General features: G+C 37.4%; 1 protein-coding gene across 9 annotated transcripts in view; it reads right to left on the bottom strand.

The window, feature by feature from the left end:
- Positions 1-260: 260 nt before the first annotated feature.
- The window catches only part of CREM (cAMP responsive element modulator), a 31671-nt gene continuing 12776 nt past the window's right edge, over positions 261-19155 (bottom strand). For 6 of the 9 annotated variants that reach the window (XM_068934347.1, XM_068934342.1, XM_009683976.2 and 3 more), the window contains 5 exons: positions 16877-16974; positions 16577-16719; positions 10896-11084; positions 3082-3238; positions 734-1855 (listed from right to left, as the gene is read on the bottom strand). In XM_068934347.1, coding sequence (XP_068790448.1) covers positions 1711-1855; positions 3082-3238; positions 10896-11084; positions 16577-16719; positions 16877-16974 — 732 coding nt within the window. In that variant the 3' untranslated portion in view covers positions 734-1710. Of the gene's footprint in view, positions 1856-3081; positions 3239-10895; positions 11085-16576; positions 16720-16876; positions 16975-19155 lie in introns of all 9 variants that reach the window. The other 3 variants (XM_068934343.1, XM_068934346.1, XM_068934341.1) reach the window with 1 other exon arrangement.

A 19155-nucleotide genomic window follows, 5' to 3' on the forward strand; every position in this document is an offset into this window, starting at 1 on the left:
TTCCATCTCCCCCCTCCTCGCCATCTTGTAAAGCCAACTAAAAGCAGGAACCAAGCCTTTCTTACCAACTCATCAGTAAGGCAGTGGTGTTGCTAGTCACAGCAAAGCTCCCAAATACTCTGCTCATAGAATATACAGGCCAACAATCAATTAGATCATTCCTGAATTGAAGAAATATCCAGGAAGAATTTTGTATAAGCACTACTTTTCTTCAAAGCAGAATGGAAAGTTGGCACACGATGAATTTATCAGAACTGTAATCTGGTTTAAGCATGGGTTTATTTTTAAATATCTTCAGCTCTCACCTATAGGTTATTCTGAAACTCTGGAAATCAGCAGATATTTACTGTTTATCGGAAAGGTTCCTCAAGTAACCTTTACTTCCTCTTGGCACTTTGCAAAAGTGTGAAAAGGACTACACAATCAGCCTTCACTATAGATATCTGTCTACAGTTGTCCAGAATCTAGAACGCGAAGTATTCGGGATGTAAAATTACTTTTTGACATATAAACCTCTAATAAATCAAATATTTCACAGACTACAGAAAATTTAAGTAAATAGCAGGATATAGCAGAAAGCTTTTTTCAAGTATTTACAATATACTTAGCATCATGTCAAGGAGTTGATGTATGGGTTTTGGGGTTTTTTTTCCTCCTTCCCCTTGCAGACTCTCCCAGGTTTTAAAGCATCTCAAATAACCAGATGTTTAAATGAAATCAGACACTACACAGGTTAAACAACATGGTTCTATTAAAAACTATCTTCAACCATGGCACTCCGTGACAGCAATACAATACTTTTTTCCACAAAGCAACTAATATAAAAATATGCCATAAAATCATTTTTAGACTAGTATTCTAATACATATATGTAATCATAACATTCTTTTATAAACTCTTTCCTGAGATACCTTGGGTAGTTTGATTTTCTTGTATTACTGGATGCATTATCTTTATGATTCATTTAAAACAACTGTAAAATATTTTGTATGTGCAGGACACTATCAGTAACATGTAAAAAGTAGTAATGTAAATATATGGCAAAGAAACAGCTCTTAAAAATTATGCGCTTTTTAACTTTGTTATACATTTTAACATTTGGCTCCTTGGGAGGTGGAAGGGAGCAGCAAGAAAAACCTGAAATTAAGAGCTAAGAATTGACAAAAAGCAGGAAAGCATTTCAGGAATGTTAGAAGTTGAAATATAATATAAATGACACAAAGAGAAAGCCATAATTCATGTTGGCTATGTATTGCCTTATAAAGTAACCGGACATATTTTAGTCAGTTCACAGTAAAATAAATATTTCTACTAATCTGTTTTGGAAGAGCAAATGTCTTTTAGGGTTTCAAGCTCCTCTATAAGTTTCTTGTTCTGAACTTCTAGCACTGCAACACGACTCTCCAGACATTTTATGTATTCTTTCTTCCGACGTCGACATTCTTTAGCAGCTTCCCTGCAAAAAGCAGAAGTACAAAGTGCAAACAAAAAAGCCATTTGCATGCTATTAGAAAGCTCAGCAGAATATGGAGACTATGACTGAATTCCAAATTTTGGAACATCTCCCACATCAGTCTGAAAACACTAAGCAAAACTGTTCCACAAGGGCCTCAAGTGTCTCTTTCTCAAGTTCGTATGGCAATCTGTAGAATTGCTTCCTCTCATGCCTTGATTAAAGTTCATAATAAACAAGGTCCAAATGAAAGATAGTTATTCTGCTTTATGACAATAAAGATCTTTGAGGGCCTTGAGTTCCTCAATGAGAGTCTTGTTTTGGTTTTCAAGCACAGCCACACGATTTTCAAGACATTTGACATATTCTTTCTTCTTTCTGCGACATTCTCTGGCAGCTTCCCTGGAACCAATACAAGGCAAATGACTACAGGAACAGCCACAATATGGCAAAGACTGGATAAATGAAATTACCTGCCATCCCTACAGTTCCACAATAATGACAACCACCACCAATTGTTGGACTGCACAGACAGAACAGCAGATAACAGCCATAAGCAATAACATGGTTAAACAGCAAATTCAAAACAACTGAAAACTGAAAACAAATTCAACACCAACAAAAACAGTGATGGAACTAACACAAATGAACTGAGAAAAAACAGTGATGAAAAGCTAATGCATAGGCTTGGGCTGTACTAAACGGAATGCACTCCTTTAACATTTCGAAACGTAAATTGTCAAGTTGCAAGCATGTAACTTTCCAGCATATGATATGAGAGATGGCATAGACAGTAGTGTTAAAATAGAAGAGAGGAGAAACTAGAAGGGAGGCACAACAATGCAGCAATTCTAATGAGTAATTTAAAGTAAAGACAGGCATGAGAGCAAAGCAATACCATGAATTCAGTCATAAGGCAAGTGGCTATTCAATGTATCTGCATAGCAGACTACTTCTTCCAGAAGGCATGAATCTAACTCCCATTGATGTCAGCAGCAGCTATGCATTTAAAAAGAAAAAGCCTTCTAAGAACAGTCGGAAAAAAGTACAGGGAAAGACAGATGTTTACTGCATACAGTCAAGTCCATGCCAACTAATTAGAAAATATACAGCCACCTCAACACAATATGCTAAATGACACACCTATTTAAATTAAGGAGCACTACAAAGTAACTATCCTAGGAGCCAGCTATTTAGGAAATTCTGTAACTATCATTCCATTCCAGGATAAAAGTCTTCTTCACAGCATTGTTAATGGGCGGCTGCCAATGAGATCCCATGCTGGACATTTTACTATCAAGTGAAAAAATTTTTTCAACAACAAGTATATCTCTAGATCATCTCAAAGATGAACAGTAACGGACAAAACTAATACTTATTTTTCAGTTATGATAATATTTTAGAGTTAAAAATCCACGGAGACGAGGACAGCTCTACCTTTCCAGGTTTGATTAACAGCCACTGCTCATCAGTGCTGTAAGGATGTGGGATGACAGACAACATAGAATGAATTTCTTGCCCTTCCTTCCTCAGACACAAGCAGTGACTCATGACCTTAAGAAGAAAACTATTAGAGTACTTTGGGGGTTGTTTTGCAACAGTGACTATTAATTGTTACATAGTCTTACCTATTTTTCATAAGTCGCAGTTCTCTCTTGCGCGTTGCCTCTTCTGCTAGCTGCTGAGGGTTATGCAAAGTCCCTGGTGAGGCTGCCATTACCACTCCCTGAGGCAAGGCAGTGGTGGGAGTTCGAATCTGGTAAGCTGGCATGTCTCCAGTGGCAGCTGTATTAAAGAACCATGTTTTAAACATCATGGCAAAACAGAACTATGCAAAAGTCTCCCTGGAAATACCAGATTTCTGTTGAAGTATTATCCAGGATCCCTATTACACAAAATATCTCACAGGCCCATAATGTCATATTTGTTATCTCATCAGGTTTTAGTTCTACCCTGTAAAATTAGCTATCTACCTTGCTCTAGCATGTGGCCCACCAGCCAGATCAAGCCTGTGAAAGCTTCCACATGGCTCTTCTCAGAGAGTATAGGAAAAGCTGCTTGAGAAATACCGTCAAAGCATTCACATTTTTATTTCCTGCTTGCACGAAAGATGCTCCTGCTGCTGCTGCAGCCACTAAGGGTTATATGCAACCATTGTCCTCTAACAGATGTTTCAGGAGCCACCCATCTCCCCTTCCCTACAACAGCAACAGTACTGGCCTTACAGACTCTCCTTCCTTTACGGCAACAGTTTGGCAACGTTAGGAAACAGTGAGAGCTACTGCTGCCAAAAGGAAGAGACAACTGCTCATGGGGAACAGGAATACGTTCCTTGAGCAGGAGGTCCACAAATAAGATGCTCCTGCATTAGGGGGCAAAAGGAGGTAGTAGCTGTTGCACAGGAAGGGGTATAGCTACACAGTAAATTGAAGTCCAAAAATTCACATTCAGCTCCTGAGCCCGCCAGTTTCGACCTTTCCCAAGTTAAATGCAGACTTGAAATCTGACATGTAATTTGGAAACAATATCCTTCTAATGCTCTCATCTTGTTTCTGTATTTAATCCTAGGATACTTTGTGATGTACTCTCAGCTTTAAAACAAAACTGTGAAAGTCATAAGGAAGTATATCTCCGTCTTTCTGACGTAGAAAAACCAAACAAAAAATGCATCCCTATTAAAATTATAAGCAAGTACTTGCATATTAGTTTCCATTAATATTTCATATTATTGCAGAACAAAAAAATTCAACTTTCCTTATGAAAGCAACTGGATATAAAAGATCAAATTTCAGAGTCTGTTATGTTATACATAATTTGTACTTTAATTCTTTAAAATAATACTCAATTAATGGAAAAAACTTAGATAAAACATAGACAAAAGCACTATTGGGAGGCTGATGGATAGAGCAGTAGACAAAAGTCACCTACAGAAGAAAAAAACCCAAACCCTAAACATAATAATAAATTACTATTGACACTCTTCTTTAGGATAATTTCATGCAGGTGCTTCACTAATTAAATAGAAAAAATAGCTGTGTTTAGACCGCAGTTCTCCAGACATGAGTCCTGAAATCATTATCTGCCTAAACAATTCGCAGTTCCCCCCCGCCTCAGTTGTGTGGGTAAAAGTGTTTGTGGAATTACAAGATGCACTGGACTACTGAACTGACCTAAGGTTAAAGATAACCCTTTCGGGATGGGGGCAAGGGAAGAGGAATCAGTGGACAACAGCCTTGTGAGGACGAACAGGCAGATGCCTTGAACTCGGGTCTTCCTCTTCTTGCATATCTACAGTAGAATTACTTAACCCTCGACTCAGTTCACTGCTTATGGTAGCAGCCCCAGTTATGTCAATGGGACAATACATCAGCTCTCTATTTATAAAAACAGAATATTAGAAATCCTTTAGCCTCATCTTTATGCTACCAAATCACATAAGTTTATCGACTCCATGGCAAGAGCTACCCTTTTCTATCTCTCTTCTCTGGAAGAGAAAAAAAAAAAAAAAAGAAAAGAGATGTTATCTTAGCCTGCATTAGCTATAACGAATCAGAATTCCTAGTAAAATGACGCAGTCTGTAGATCAAGTAAGGGGAAAGAGGGTCACCTCAACCTGAGGTCACCAACTACTTTGTTATCTTTGCTTGATTTACACTCGGGTGTTAGCCAAAAACACTTACTGTTGCTGCTGCTAAGAGGACTCAGTACCACACGTACCTGCAACAGGGCTCAACACAACTGAGCCCCTATGTCAGCTGGGATCAGCAAGCACCACTGTAAGTAGCAACATGTTTTAAGAATAGTTTGACCAGGTTCCCATAACGTCTGTCCCCGCCTAACAATTAGCTCACTTACAAGTAGACAAGTATGGTAACAGAGACGAAATAACAGTTTTGGTCATACAAGCCTAGCTAACCCAGACATAGCTGTTAAAAAATGACTAAGCATCTTTCAGTTGTGCAGTAGTAAGTGCTTTATCATGGAATAAGTTGTATTAGTGCAAATTAATTACTAATTCTGCACAATTTTTCGTATCATACCTCAAAAAGTTATAATAAAACGCTGTTTCCCCTGAAAAATACGCTGGAAGAGACAAAACAGGCTTTAACGAAAAGGATACTCTAGAAAAAAATTCATACTGTTCTAGTCCATTAATGTACCCATATACTGTAGCAAATGGTACCTTGCAATCCAGCATCTGAGATAAAAAAAAAAAAAAAAAAAAAAAAACCCACACACATACACAAAACCCACACCACCCTGATCCACACTGACAGACCTCTGAAACCACAGAGAATTGGAGTTTCTAACAAAACTCATGGAGTGTTAAAGGCATTCCTGCAACTGAGACATAGGACCGAGACTGTTAACAGCAATTTTAGTCACCTTCCGTAGAGCTAATTTACAGCCAGTGATTTGTTTTCTTTGAACAAAACCACAGAAAAATTAGGTTGGTATACTGCATGCATGTTTTTGTCTTAAGGTACATTCAGAAGTATTCATAACACTTTTACAAAGGCTATCCTGGCTTATGCTTTTGCAACAGATCAAGTTGGCAGCCAACACGCAAGTCAAAAGAAAAACACCAAGAATCACAACAAACCTGGGGACGGTCTATTCCCCTAACTCATCACCCCAGGCCAGTCACTTTCTTTCTTACTAAACAAAAAGTCTCTCAAAAAACTTGAGGATTTGAGCTCAGACTTACAAAATGAAAGTTACTAACACGGAGAAAAAAAAAAGAAAAAAATAGACAAAAAAACCCTCAGACAGCTAAATCCAGAAGAGTACAACTACCCTTGCAAATTAAGCTCAGAGAAATTAACAAAATGAGTAAATTATGAGAAAAAAACCTTATATCAGCAGGTTCTTGGGGAAAACAACTTGCTGAACACTAGAGAGCATCCCTGCACTTCCACTAGCCAGAAGAAAAAGCTGGTATGTGCTATGTATTAGTGTATTTACTCTCCCCTCCTGTGAGTCATGATGATGGGACTAGCTTATCAGCTACCCTTGTCAGGGTTTAAACTTCACCACTAAACTTGCTAAGCAAGGCATGAATCATTATTATTCCTTTGAACATAAAAACGTGAAACATGGACTTAGGATACTTATCTTTGGATTAATGAAAAAACACGAAACAGCAATAAGCAGGACGTAGGTACCGGCTGCAAGCCAGCTAACATTACAGAGCTGCCGGAGGGGATTGACGAAGCACAAAGGAACTGACTAAATCACAGCATGACTTGGAGCTGACGTCAATGTGTATCTTGTTTGGAGTTTAACTTTTCCAGTTCCCTACTGCAACACGATTCCAGGAAATCTAATGACGTCAGCCTTTTGAACTTAATTAGCTGAGGAACAGACCATTTCAACAGTGCAGGAGAAAACAAGCAGGCATTACAACACTCAAAATTATTGCTCTTTCAAATCTGTTTGTACTCACTATTTTCTTTAGCAATAAAAGCATAAGGGTTTATTTATACTACTAAAACAATGCACACCTGTCCTCTTACAGCTATGCTTAAGTCTATTTTAGCTTATCAAATCTGAAGTGTTTACTGCTAAAACTAAAAGCAGTATCTTTTCTACAAAAGAAAAAACATAATTATAAACATAGCAACATGCATCTCCACAACAAAGAAGGATTTAAAAGAAAACTGATGGACATTTCAGCAAAATCCTGCATCAGGTAGCAAAGATTAGTTATCTGAATCAATACGTGCAAGAACTTGCATAGTCTAACAGTGATGTTTTTAAAGAAAACTGTTAAAATTACACTGAAAACCTACACTGACTAATTATAATCAGATCTATTCATGCCAGTTTTCAAAGACGAAAAGAGTTACAGCAACAAGTTCAAAAGAAAATGTCACAAATACTAAGCTTACACATCCAAAAACGCAATGTGAAAGACTAATACATTTTTTTTTTTTTTTTTTTTTTACCTGTTTCATCTCCTGTTACAGCCATGCTCAGCTTCTGCACACACGACTCTCCTGTTCCTCTCCCAGAGCTCAACATGAACTGTTCCTAACTAGCAAGCATGTGCAGGATTACAAGCAAGAGCACTGACATCACAGTGACCTCACTTGCCTACCACTGTCATTAATACGCTCTGTCACTGGAACAGCTCACTGCAACTGCAGCCCAAAGAGATCTCCTTTTTCCAGCAAACTTTTTTCATATTTCTATAAGCCTAGCTTTGCTCTTTTCCTCTGAATTATTCATAAATTTACAGAAAGCATTCAGCACAGAGCTAGCTGTAAAGTCAGACCTGAAGATTCACAGCACTGACAGAAACTACAAAGTGACTCCAGAATTCATGAATGAATCAGAATGATAAAATCATGATTGGATATAAAATAGCAAGATTTTAAAAGACACGTGTAATTGTTTTGATCAACGCTGGAGCAGTTGCACTAAAAGGTAAGGCTCTGCGAGACAGACACGTGAGACAGGAAAGCTTAATAAGCTCTAACAAATAGGTAACCAAAGAAATTCTTAAACACTAAAGCTCCCTGAAAAACAAACAAACCAAATTTCACTTCAATTAAAAGCTTCAGAAAAGACTGAACAAAGCTCCAACCAAATAACACAATTCAATGCCAGTGGTTTTGGACTCAAGAGCAGGCAAAACAGTAGTAGCTCTGGGTAAGGGTAACCTCTCTCCCAATCCTCTCTTTTCCAAGACAGGTCCAAGATTGCTGGGTGACTTATTTTGTAGGGGGGAAAAAAACAACAACAAAAATCAAAAAACAAACAAACAAAAATTTACCTTAGCTTTAACAGAGTTATTCCTGATTTACACCAATTTAAATGCAATCTAATTCAGACCAACAGTCCAGGCACTGCTGTCTATATAGGGCATAGTAAACAACTTCTAAGGCCTCTGTTTGTAATAAACTACTTTAGACTGGCAATTCAATTGCAAAACTATGCCAAAGAAAGCAATAATGGAAGCATCAATGCAAAGGAAGAGAGCTCCTGCGATTACAGGCCCACTTTGGGGTCATATCAGCAAACAATCAGAACTCAAGTATGTAGGAAATAACAGCCACAGACCTCTGAAATATCTCTGTTCACATCACTAAATCTGTTACGAAAACACACAGATCTCAACAGAATAATTTTGATATGCCTTCTCTGCACTCTCATTTTCTCTAATATTTAAACACTCTTCCTTTTTCTCCAGCTAGCCAAAAAGCCCTTAATCTGCACTAGGATACTATCAGGACATCAGAATTGCCTCTTATTTTGCCTATGAATGTAAACTTGAAGCTAATGAAAGATCACTCAGCTGGATCGACATCTTTGGCCTGTTTATATTAACCCCTTCTCCTACAAGATTTTTTTCAAAGGATTTTTCAGTATCAGAAGAGCCATTATTTAGTTGACATCTTATACCTTACGATCATCTCCGAGTTCACGCTCACTTACTATTTACTTCATATTTTATTAAGCATTTTTCTTCTACGTCAACAACTATGAACATCACTACAGCACTGGACTTTGGGCCATAGGAACAGAGAGAACCACTGAAGAGAATTCAGATTTCCAGTTAAAACCAACTTCTCAGAGTTCTCAGACCGAGAACAACATCAATTCAGTTAAAAGGAGCTAGAAACTTCCAGAAACAAGATATAGCAAGTATTCAGTAACTGTCTCCAAATCCACTTTGAAAGTTTTAATTACAGTCGAGACACCTAATAGACTATACCCCACCAAGTAGTTGAGCCACTGAGTAAGAGGGTTAGAGGACAGCCCCAAGAACCATGTTCGAGGGGCACGTAAAGGAGGGCCAGTCAACTAGAATGCCCTGAAAAGCTGCCAGATACAGTCTCCAAGGTCTGTGCTTCTTAACAGGCTGGTGTGGTTTTAGGAAACAACTGAGGAGCTACTTTCTGCTGCTCCCAGGAGCTCTCGAGAATCAAGCAGTACGTATTAAATACTACTGCCAAACTAGAGAGATTGAGAAACTCTCCAATTTTTAAATAAATAGTGTTTATGCACATGTATAGAAGTTATATCAGACCCTACTCAACATACACACAGAGTGTGAAATGCACCTTGCTAAATATATTCATAACACTGCGCAGGGTATTTACAATAGCTTTTATGATTGCTACTTGCTTTACTTAAAACTTTACTGTACTCTCTGCATGATAGAAACTAACTTCTTGTTTTAGAGCTTTTCATATCATGGTCTTAGAGCTTCCTTGGAAGGGAATGCTTCCGGGAAGTCTTAAAAAGGTAATGTATTTCAGTAAAGAATTAACCAGAGGCAATGGAAGAGCTGAAGTGTGGTATTATTATTTAGCACTGCCTCAGGAAGTTCAAATAGCTACATGGTATTAGTCTTAATTTTATCCTGGGCTTTCTTTACAGCATACAGAGAAACAGGCACTTTAAGACAGAATCTATTTCAAACATCTATATTAGGGAAAAATAAGCCTCAACCTGGACTCTACTGACTAGCTCAGATATCTGCGCCTACATTTAGTCGATGACTCTCATCCCCTCCATGAATGCATATTTAGAGGCCTCCCAGCCGTTCTAAAAGCCTATTTAAGATAGCCATTTTGGCTTAAGAGCCCTCATACAGACCTCCCGCTGTACTTCTCTCCACTGACAAAAAAAACAGGGAAAGGGATTTAAAAAAAAAAAAAAAAAAGCACACACACACACTTTATCCTCCATGGTAGCTATTAATTTAGTGTCTCCATACAGAAATCTGTTTCCCATTTCCCATGGCTTTCCTCAGTATAACCCTAATCCCAGCCCTACTTTCCCTGGTCGTGATAAGAAACCAAGATACCTTAGGCTCTCAGTCTGCCTCAGCAGAGGAAGGAAAAAAAACCTCTGGAAAATCTACAATAAGAATTAAGAATTCACCATTCACAGTTCAATTCACATGTACACATTTTTATAGGGCTTACAAAGGTCTCTTCTGTGTGAAGACTAGCTTCAAGCAAGGATCTCGCAGTTTTCAGTGTTGGACGTAAGAGTCATAAATTGAAAGGAAAATCTGCCCTAAATATTTAAACGTCCTAAATAACTTCAGAACTTGTGTTATATGAACACTGATAAACCACTGAAAATCAAATTAGTTCCATATACTAAATGAGATGCAATTATATAGCCTCAGCATCTCAAACTGTAACAGCACCTTTACTGCAATTAAATGTGTCTTACAAAGCCTAGACAAGAGAATTCAAAGCAGAAAGTGATTTCATCCTGTCATTTCCTCTTTATAACTTTTTTAATCAAAAGAAGTAGTTGCTTTATTGAGCACAGAAACTCAACCTCATCCTAAGGCTAATTATCTGTCATCCTTTTTATGCACAAATATTTTATTTAATAACACGAACACAAAAAGCCCTTTAGGAAATAGTGTTTTTTATTTAAAAAATGTAAAATACAATAGACTAATAAAACATACCTTGAACAACAACTTGACTTCCAGGAACAAAAAACTGCTGTGTGCCATCGGGTGACTGTGCTGCATATTGCACAATGGTAGCACCTGGCTGAGGAGCTCCTGAATTTGTCATTGTTAATGTCTGCAGGCCCTGGACACCATCGGAGGCTGGATTAGAAATCTGGATTGCACCACCTTGAGCTATAGCAACTAAACATAAAAAGAAAAGAGAGGTTAGGTAATAGAAGAAGATATATAACATGCTAAAGCAAATCTCCCCTTTTTAAATAAACATTGTCAGAAAGGACTCCCGGCTATCTCTCTGCTTAAAGAGTAACTGCATGAGAAAAATCTATAAAATATTAATTCTGACTTCCATAAATATAAAACCCATTTTATAGTACATGCCATGTGTGTCTGAGAGAAAAAGCACTGTTCCATACATTTTCTATGCTTCCTGCATGGATAATGGTCCGAAAACAGTTTTAATACAAGTGAGGTGTAAAAAAAAAAAAAAAAAAAAAAAAAAAAAAGAGAGAGAGACTGATAGCTTATATCAACAGAGAATCACTGTAGTTTCAAAGTTTCAAACACTAAAGAAATAAGTTATTTTAAAAAAAATTTACATTTATCAACTCCCTCAAACAAAAAAAATGGATATCTGGACAAAGGAAGAGCAATTCCTCTGACACTCATACTCTTCCTCCTTTCCTTAGTTAGGGAGTGAGTTTAGGTCAATAGTATTTTTCCAGGTTTCATAAAGCTGTAAGTAGTCAGATACCTATGTAAAAAAAGAGAAACAAAGAATAACGCTTTTTCCTTTGTGGTCAAAAATATAAGATATATATTTTCCCCATATAGGCTTATATCATGCAATCTCAGGGTTGATCATAAGTAAATATTTACACAAAAGCAAATTCCCTAGAGAGGTTAAATTCCTTTTGAATTAGTACTGTTCTTGTTGAGAGCAAAAATATGTTAATTAATACGCTCTTGGAACTTTTAGAAGAGAACTCAATTCCCAGAAAGTAAGAAACTTACTTCTTCCCCAAAAAATATTTAAGCCACGATCACTATCATTGTATTTAAAATGGGTCCAAGACAGTTCAAAAGTCATATATAAGCACACATTCAGGATTGCCAGTTCCTTCAGTTTCACTGTCAGGTTCACAATATTTGCTGGTGTCCTTGAAGTTTTTGCTCCTCCAGTCATCTGAGTACAATTTGTAAGTCACCCACGTGAGTTTTGAAGATAGACACTTGACAATAGATAATCTTGAAATGCAACATGATACAACAACCTAGTCCACTTCAAAGTGGCACTGAAGTACTAAGTTGATTTGTAAATTGTTATTAGTAAAGCAGAAAATATTAAATGATTACGAGGGCCTCAGATAATATTTTGAAAGTAGTTATCTACCAAAGTGGCCAACTACCAGCAATTAAATTAGCTTCCCTCCCCTCTTTTTTTTTTTTTTTTTTTTTAAAAACAGAATTTTCTCTCATGCAGCACACTGAATGAAGTCCTGAGCCCTACCTGCTGGAACAGAGATCAGCGTGACCTCCAGTCCCAAGCTTGCAGTAGTGTCATGTAGGACATCACGTAGGAACTAGTTGTGCACTACATGCCAGTTCCGTAAAGCATTAGGAAAAATGGAATAAGATGCTGTTTTGGTCTGGCCTCCAATGTAGAAAGTGTCCCATTTTGGGAGACAGTGGAAGAAAGAGAACTAAGAAAAATAAATCTTCATCTCCTCTCTTCTTTGCGATGTGCAGGACAGTAGTGGGATCCCAGCAGCATACAAGCTTCCAGCAGAATTTGTTGCCTCTATTTCCCAGAGAAATTGTAGCTATACACAGCTGAATGCTGCCTCACACAGAGGTAGCACCAAAGATGACATGCCTATATCATCACAGTACCATACCACATAAAAAAAAGGACGTCAGGTTGTGTTCCTGAGCAGTAAAACATCAGCGCAGAATCATACCAAGTAATTAGCTCCACAGTGAACCTGGGTGGACGATTACATCATAGCTGTATCGCAACTATTTATTCAGAGCACAATTCAGAGCTTTCTAACCAGCAAGAAATGAACTCCCGTAACCATCTCCCCGCCAGAGGACTGATTGCTATCACGTTACCAGAATAACTCCCTCCCCAAGCATTCACTGTTTTATTCTCTACCACTGTAGAGTCATTCGTTGTGATACAGTGCTACTTGAAATTGCAACTTCTATGAAGAGTCGAGGATTTTTCCAGACAATCACTGCAGTTATTTATCACACAGGTAGATAAAAGTGGCATTTTATCTTCTAGCTAGGACCAAAGACTGGTGATACTATTAACATCATTCTCCAAGTAGATCAACAGCTCTAATCCAGAGAAACAGATCAGATCTTTCCCTCCTTTCCAAAACAAGGAAAAACAACTAAACTTGGCCTTTCCAAAAAGGATTTCCTAGTTCTCCATTTTTTAAAAACCTGCCCTAAGAGAACAAGCAACCTGAACAGAGGCAAAGACACTAGTTAGTTAAGGCAAGTATTAATTTCCTGTAAACTGTTTCAGAAAGAACTTCATGATATGCACAAGCAGGCAAAAAAAAAAAAAAAAAGGGATGAGGGGAATGATTCACACACTCCAAGAGCACAAACAACTCCTGCATGTTCAGACCATCACTGCAGAGGAGGCAAAACAATTTTTCTGTACTCAATAACCAATATTACAAAGCTACAGCCAAAGCCGTAACAAGCTCTGAAGAAAAAGACATTCAGAATCCCAGCCACGGCACTGTGTCACCTTGGCTGGTAAAAAATAAGCAAAGAACAGCTGTAACTGCTACTAATAGAAGCAACTGTCTTTTCAGGTAAGTTTACTTATCAAGTTTTCACAGAATAGCCTTCCAGAGGCTGGGAGAGTCAAGATGATCTTTTCAAATACCAACCTATTTCCAAATTGCTGCCCTGCGTAATACAGGAGAGAAAACAAGCAATTAGCAAGCTAAGTAGCATGTGATACCTGCTTTAAACGAGGGCACACTACAGACTGCTGTAGTGACACTGCCAGATGAATTCTTCATGGTCGCAGGCATTTGTAAGAGCTTTATGCTTAAACTGCTACGCAAGATGCCTACGCAAGAGAACCCACGCAACCGACGCTGGCCAAGAACAGAGGTACTCAGAAATGGCAGTGATGAGCAGAGGTAAAGAGCTATTGACAGGAGAGGCAAAGATACAAAATATATGCAGTGGCCTTCTGTATCATATCCACGCTGAACTCAAAACACGAGATATTGTATTCCTACAGCGTCAATGGTTCTATCTGACAGCAGTTCGCGCAGACCACAGGCAGCCTGCTCAGAAATGCTGCAAACCTGTGCCTAAAAGCATCAAGACTAGAAGTTAACAGTCAGGCTCTCTTCGGGAGGTTCCAAAATAAGACTCCCTCTACTAATACTTGGCAGTTGGTGCTCATCCTTGCTGCAACTTGGATTCAACCTCAAATCTAACTTTTCTGGCAAGCAGAAATTTCAAGGGTAATGAACAGGATCCTAAGAAACATTTTGATGAAATCTGTCCTAACCAGAAACAGAGGTAACAAATAATTCATTGCAGCAAAAGGTATATGGCATTTTAACTTAAATAGGTGAGGAAAAAAAAAAGAGGGGGCAAATGAATGAGCTGAAGTAAGCTAAAGGCTAAGGTGGGTAATAAAGCCATTTCCAGGAAGAAAAAGCTCTAGAAACAAAGCATTTAAGCCAGAATCAGTAAGGCCTATGAAGGCTGACATTGCATCTTGAAGTAATGCCTCTTTGTTGAATACTGTAGAGAACTTATTAAATAAGTATTTATAGATTAAATTATCCTAAATTCACAGCACATGTGTTAGGCTATGAATATAACTTATTCAAAGAAAGAGCAGCATAAAACAGAACTCTTCTACACTTGGCTCATGCTAAAGACAAACTTAAATTAAGATAAATTAGATTTAATTAAATTTTTATGGACTCTGCTCACTCAAGCACATTGTTAGTGACGCTCTCTGCTGTTTGATTTTTCAAAAGTAAATGTCTGTTTGAACAAGAGAAAAAACTGATGAAAATTTCATTGTTCTTTTATATACTTTACTGTCACTACAATTTATACTTATTTTCAAATTAAAACATCCTTGGATTATGAAATGAGAATGGTCTCCTTGTAGGGCTTACTAATAAAAGTACAAGTCTGGTTTCCCAGAGGAATCTATGATTAAGAAATCTTAACTCCTAATTTCTCAGAAAGCCTAAAGGTTTGAAGAATCGCAAGAACATAGTACAAACAATATAGAGCTTTCTTTTTAAGCTTGAAATCACAAACTTTTTTTTTTTTTTGAAAGTAAACCCAATCCAACCTAAAAAAAAACTCCTAAAAAACTTAGTTCGGTCAAAGGTATCTGCCAGATTTTGGACTGGAAAACCATGAAGCATGTCCAGAAGTCTGGGGAAAAGAGCACTTGAGATACTAGACATCATGACGTATTTATTTATGTCCACACCTTACAGAAAGGATAAGAAAAGCAGCTTACGAAGCCCAAGCAAAATTAGTTTTATGCAGGAAGGTGGATAATACTATATGCAAATTTTGCTTTCTCAGAGTTGATAACTGGGCTCTGGCAGGACAAACTAAAAATAACTCTGAAGAATTCTAATAGTGACTACAATGTAACTTTTAGCGAGCCATTCTACCCTCTTCTATATTCCATTGTTAATTGTTAACAGACCTTCCTGTGTTCTCAAAAGCGTTTCAGAAAACAATCCTTTCGCAATTTTCCTGTCATTATATTATAGGAAAAATATCTGCTTTTCAGTGTGCCTACACATAAAAAGACATGAAAAATAACTCTAGGAGTGAGGTTTTATCCACTGCAAACTTGGAAAACAAGTGACTGGAAATGAATCCCTTAGATGATAATCCCTTAGATGATAGCATAACAAAGCTACTAAGAATGATAGCTTTTCAGTGGTTTCAAAATAAACTCAAGAATTCAAAAATCTATAAAATAGAACAGAACTGCGCCTCTAACTTTTAACTAGCGTTTGGATGAAGCAGCAAAAGTTGAAGACCACAACTTGGTTATTCCACAGTTAATACAATGTTAAGACTTGAACATTGGAGAGGGAGAGAGAGATGGTCCATTACAGAAAGAAAATCCAAAGCAGAAAAAGAGTCATACTCTAACCATACTTGAACACTGGGGAGGAGGAGAGACGGGACATTTGAAAAAAAAGAATTCAAAGTTAAAAGAAAAAAAACTCCAAAAAAAGTCTTTAACTCACTGCCAACTCGTGTAACACTAATACATAACAAATCACAGTAATGTGGAACTGCAGTAATTTAGAACACCGAACATTTATATAAAAGATAACTCTGCACCAACATTTGTCGTTTCACCCAAGCCTCATCCTCATGCTTTTAATGCGGAAGAGAGTTCTAGAGAGAGTACACATTTAGCAATCAACAAACATTACAAGAAACAGACTAAAAGTTTGTCATGCCTATGTTAGGAGAAATTAAACGTAAAAAATTTAAATTATTTAGAAATACAGAGCTCTCTCTCATTCTTCTTCCTCAGAGTCAAACACTTCTACTTCATTACAGAATTTTTTGGAAATAAAATTTTTCCTTCATGTGTAGTGCAACACTACATAGTATCTTTGCAAACATACTGTATTGCCCTGTGCTAGTCTGATACAGGCTGGTTGGCACGGCCATTGCAGGAATTCCTGAAGGTGCTCCTTCTTCTTCTGACTTTTCCTCTTCAATTTTCGGGACTGCAGGAGCATCTGAAGATAGCTCATTCAAAATTTTTCTAAAATAGAATATAAATAATGTTACAGATATTTAAAATTCGATATCCATGAGAAAACTAAGTCACAAGCTTTTATCAGACAGTTTTGCTATAATGTATAAGCTAACTTCAAAAAACAAACACCCTCCTCCCCCAAGAAAAAACAAGAAATCCGTACCGGTACGAAGGCCTTCTTGAAAGTATTTCCCTACGTTTCTGAGAATCAATTATCCCTTCTGATTCTGCAGACTCATCTGCATTTGCAATCGGTGCTACCTGTAATAGCAAAGTTTCTGAAATTCATAACTTCATTCAATTAAAAAAAAAAAAGTTAGCCAAAATTATTTTTTAAAATTCCTTCCATGTTCACATGCAAGTTTATGCATGTATGTAATCTTTGACTTCTTTTCCCACAGCAAACCACAAATTATGAGGTTAACAACATAGAGGCACTTAAGATAACATCTTCCACTGCAAAAATCAAAGTAATCCAGGCTACATTTTTTTCTGAATGTCATCAATAAAAAAAGTAATGCAAACAAAAGATTTCTTTAAATGTAAAAGTATTATGCAATTTAGTTTTCTTTTAAAGACGAATTAGCCATTTAAAACACAGAACACTGCACTAATACCTTAAATACTAATAGACAACGCGAAAACCTCTTCATAACCACAGCACACAAATGTATTTAGAGAAGTTTATTTAAGTATACACACTTACTAAATTATTACACTTATCAATACATATTCATACATACAAATACATAGCTTAGCAATACTTAGCAATACCATGCAAGTTCTAGAAACTTTTGACAAGTCCACAATGTCTCATTCTCTCAGAATTTTATTAGTATTATTTTTACAAGGTCTTTCCTCTTTAAAATAATCCCAAAAGAAATTAAAACCTGGAGGTGAATCATATACTTTGCCAGCAAATACACTATATAGAACTGAAAGTGACTATCGAACAAGAAAAATTTGCTATTTTCTTGATTCATTTGACTACTCAGATCTATGAGTGATACAAAGGCTTTGAGCAGTTTGGGTTCCTATTTTCAGAGCATGGATCAATGCTGTGCAGCAAATATATCTTCTTAGGGGGCATTTCTCTCCAGTGCCCTATGGTGATCTAATTGTGGATCAGCTATCTTCAAGCCTATGGCATAAACCTTCAAAACCAAGACAATATTACACAGCCAAGAGCCGGAGCATCCGATCTCAAACCAGAGCTCTCTGCAGAGGAGGGAAAAAAAAACAAAAAAACACCTATTTGACCCAGGACAAACAGCAGGAAATCAAAATCTTGGTGCCTTCAAACCTCCCTGTGCCACTAAGGGTTTCCAATAGCTACCCCCTAGTTCCTGAAAAGAGCCCAGAGTCAGGAACACTACTTTGGGGAGAGGGAAGGAAATCACAAGAAAGTTTGTGCATTTTAAGAAATGAAGAGAAAATGAAGAGACTTCAAGAAATTTCAAAGCTTTTAATCAGGACAAAAGAGGAAAATTGAACATTTCAACTTCTTCTAATAGCAAGCAAGCACGTTCACAAAGCTAACAAATGAAAGCAATTTCCATTTTTTCCTGGCCGTTAGTCAGTCTTCTCTAACTTTAACGTACTGTTGTGCTTTTGAGCACGTTCAAGCTCAAGCTCATGTTAGTATGTTGACACCTAAAACACTAGGGTGGAAGCAAGCACAAAAGTCAATTAATCTGAAATGCAAAGCTTCTTACAAGTAAAACAACAACAAAACAGTAAAGAACATGATCCAGATAAATATTTTTTTCATCCAGAAAGCAACGAAAACAAAATTTAAACTGCCTTCCTATTTAAAGCTGCAGGTATTTGAGGGAGAGGTCATGCAGGTCATACACAACATCAGCCCTCAGTTTTTCGGGTTTTTTGTTTTGTTTCATTTTTTTAAGTGAACTTATACCACTTCCCAAGCCTCTCACTGTCTGTCAGAGACAGGAGACCAAGTCAAAGGCAAATGAACAGGAGGAAGTGCCAGGTGGCAGGAAAAAACACTTAAGAGGATCACAGGACAGTCACAGCGACCTCTGTAACGGAGACTTTAACAAGCGTTTTGCAGCATCTATGAAGCCCTTCTGGTAGAGTTACCTTACTTGCCATTAACATGCATAAATGAAACCAAAGCAATAAGTAACTAGCCAGTATTAATCAGAACATGACTTTCCTGTCTCTACTCCTTCGGAAAAGGCAAGAAACCCAGAGCTCACTCAATACAACAGAAAGTTGATTTCTGCTCTCCTAAGTAGCAGCAGCAGCTGGCAAGAGATTCTGGAGAAATTCCTCCTTCCAAGCCGTGTAGCAAGTTCTCTGTTTTTGCATGTCTGTCCCAAATATGCTGAATTGAAGAAAAACAGTGACAGAAATTGGGAATGACTATAATATGTTTATTTGGTAAAGTCCACTCTCTGGTAAATTACAGTTGAAAAT

The sequence above is a fragment of the Struthio camelus genome, chromosome 2 (genome assembly GCF_040807025.1).
Source record: "Struthio camelus isolate bStrCam1 chromosome 2, bStrCam1.hap1, whole genome shotgun sequence".
NCBI classification, from domain to species: Eukaryota; Metazoa; Chordata; class Aves; order Struthioniformes; family Struthionidae; genus Struthio; species Struthio camelus.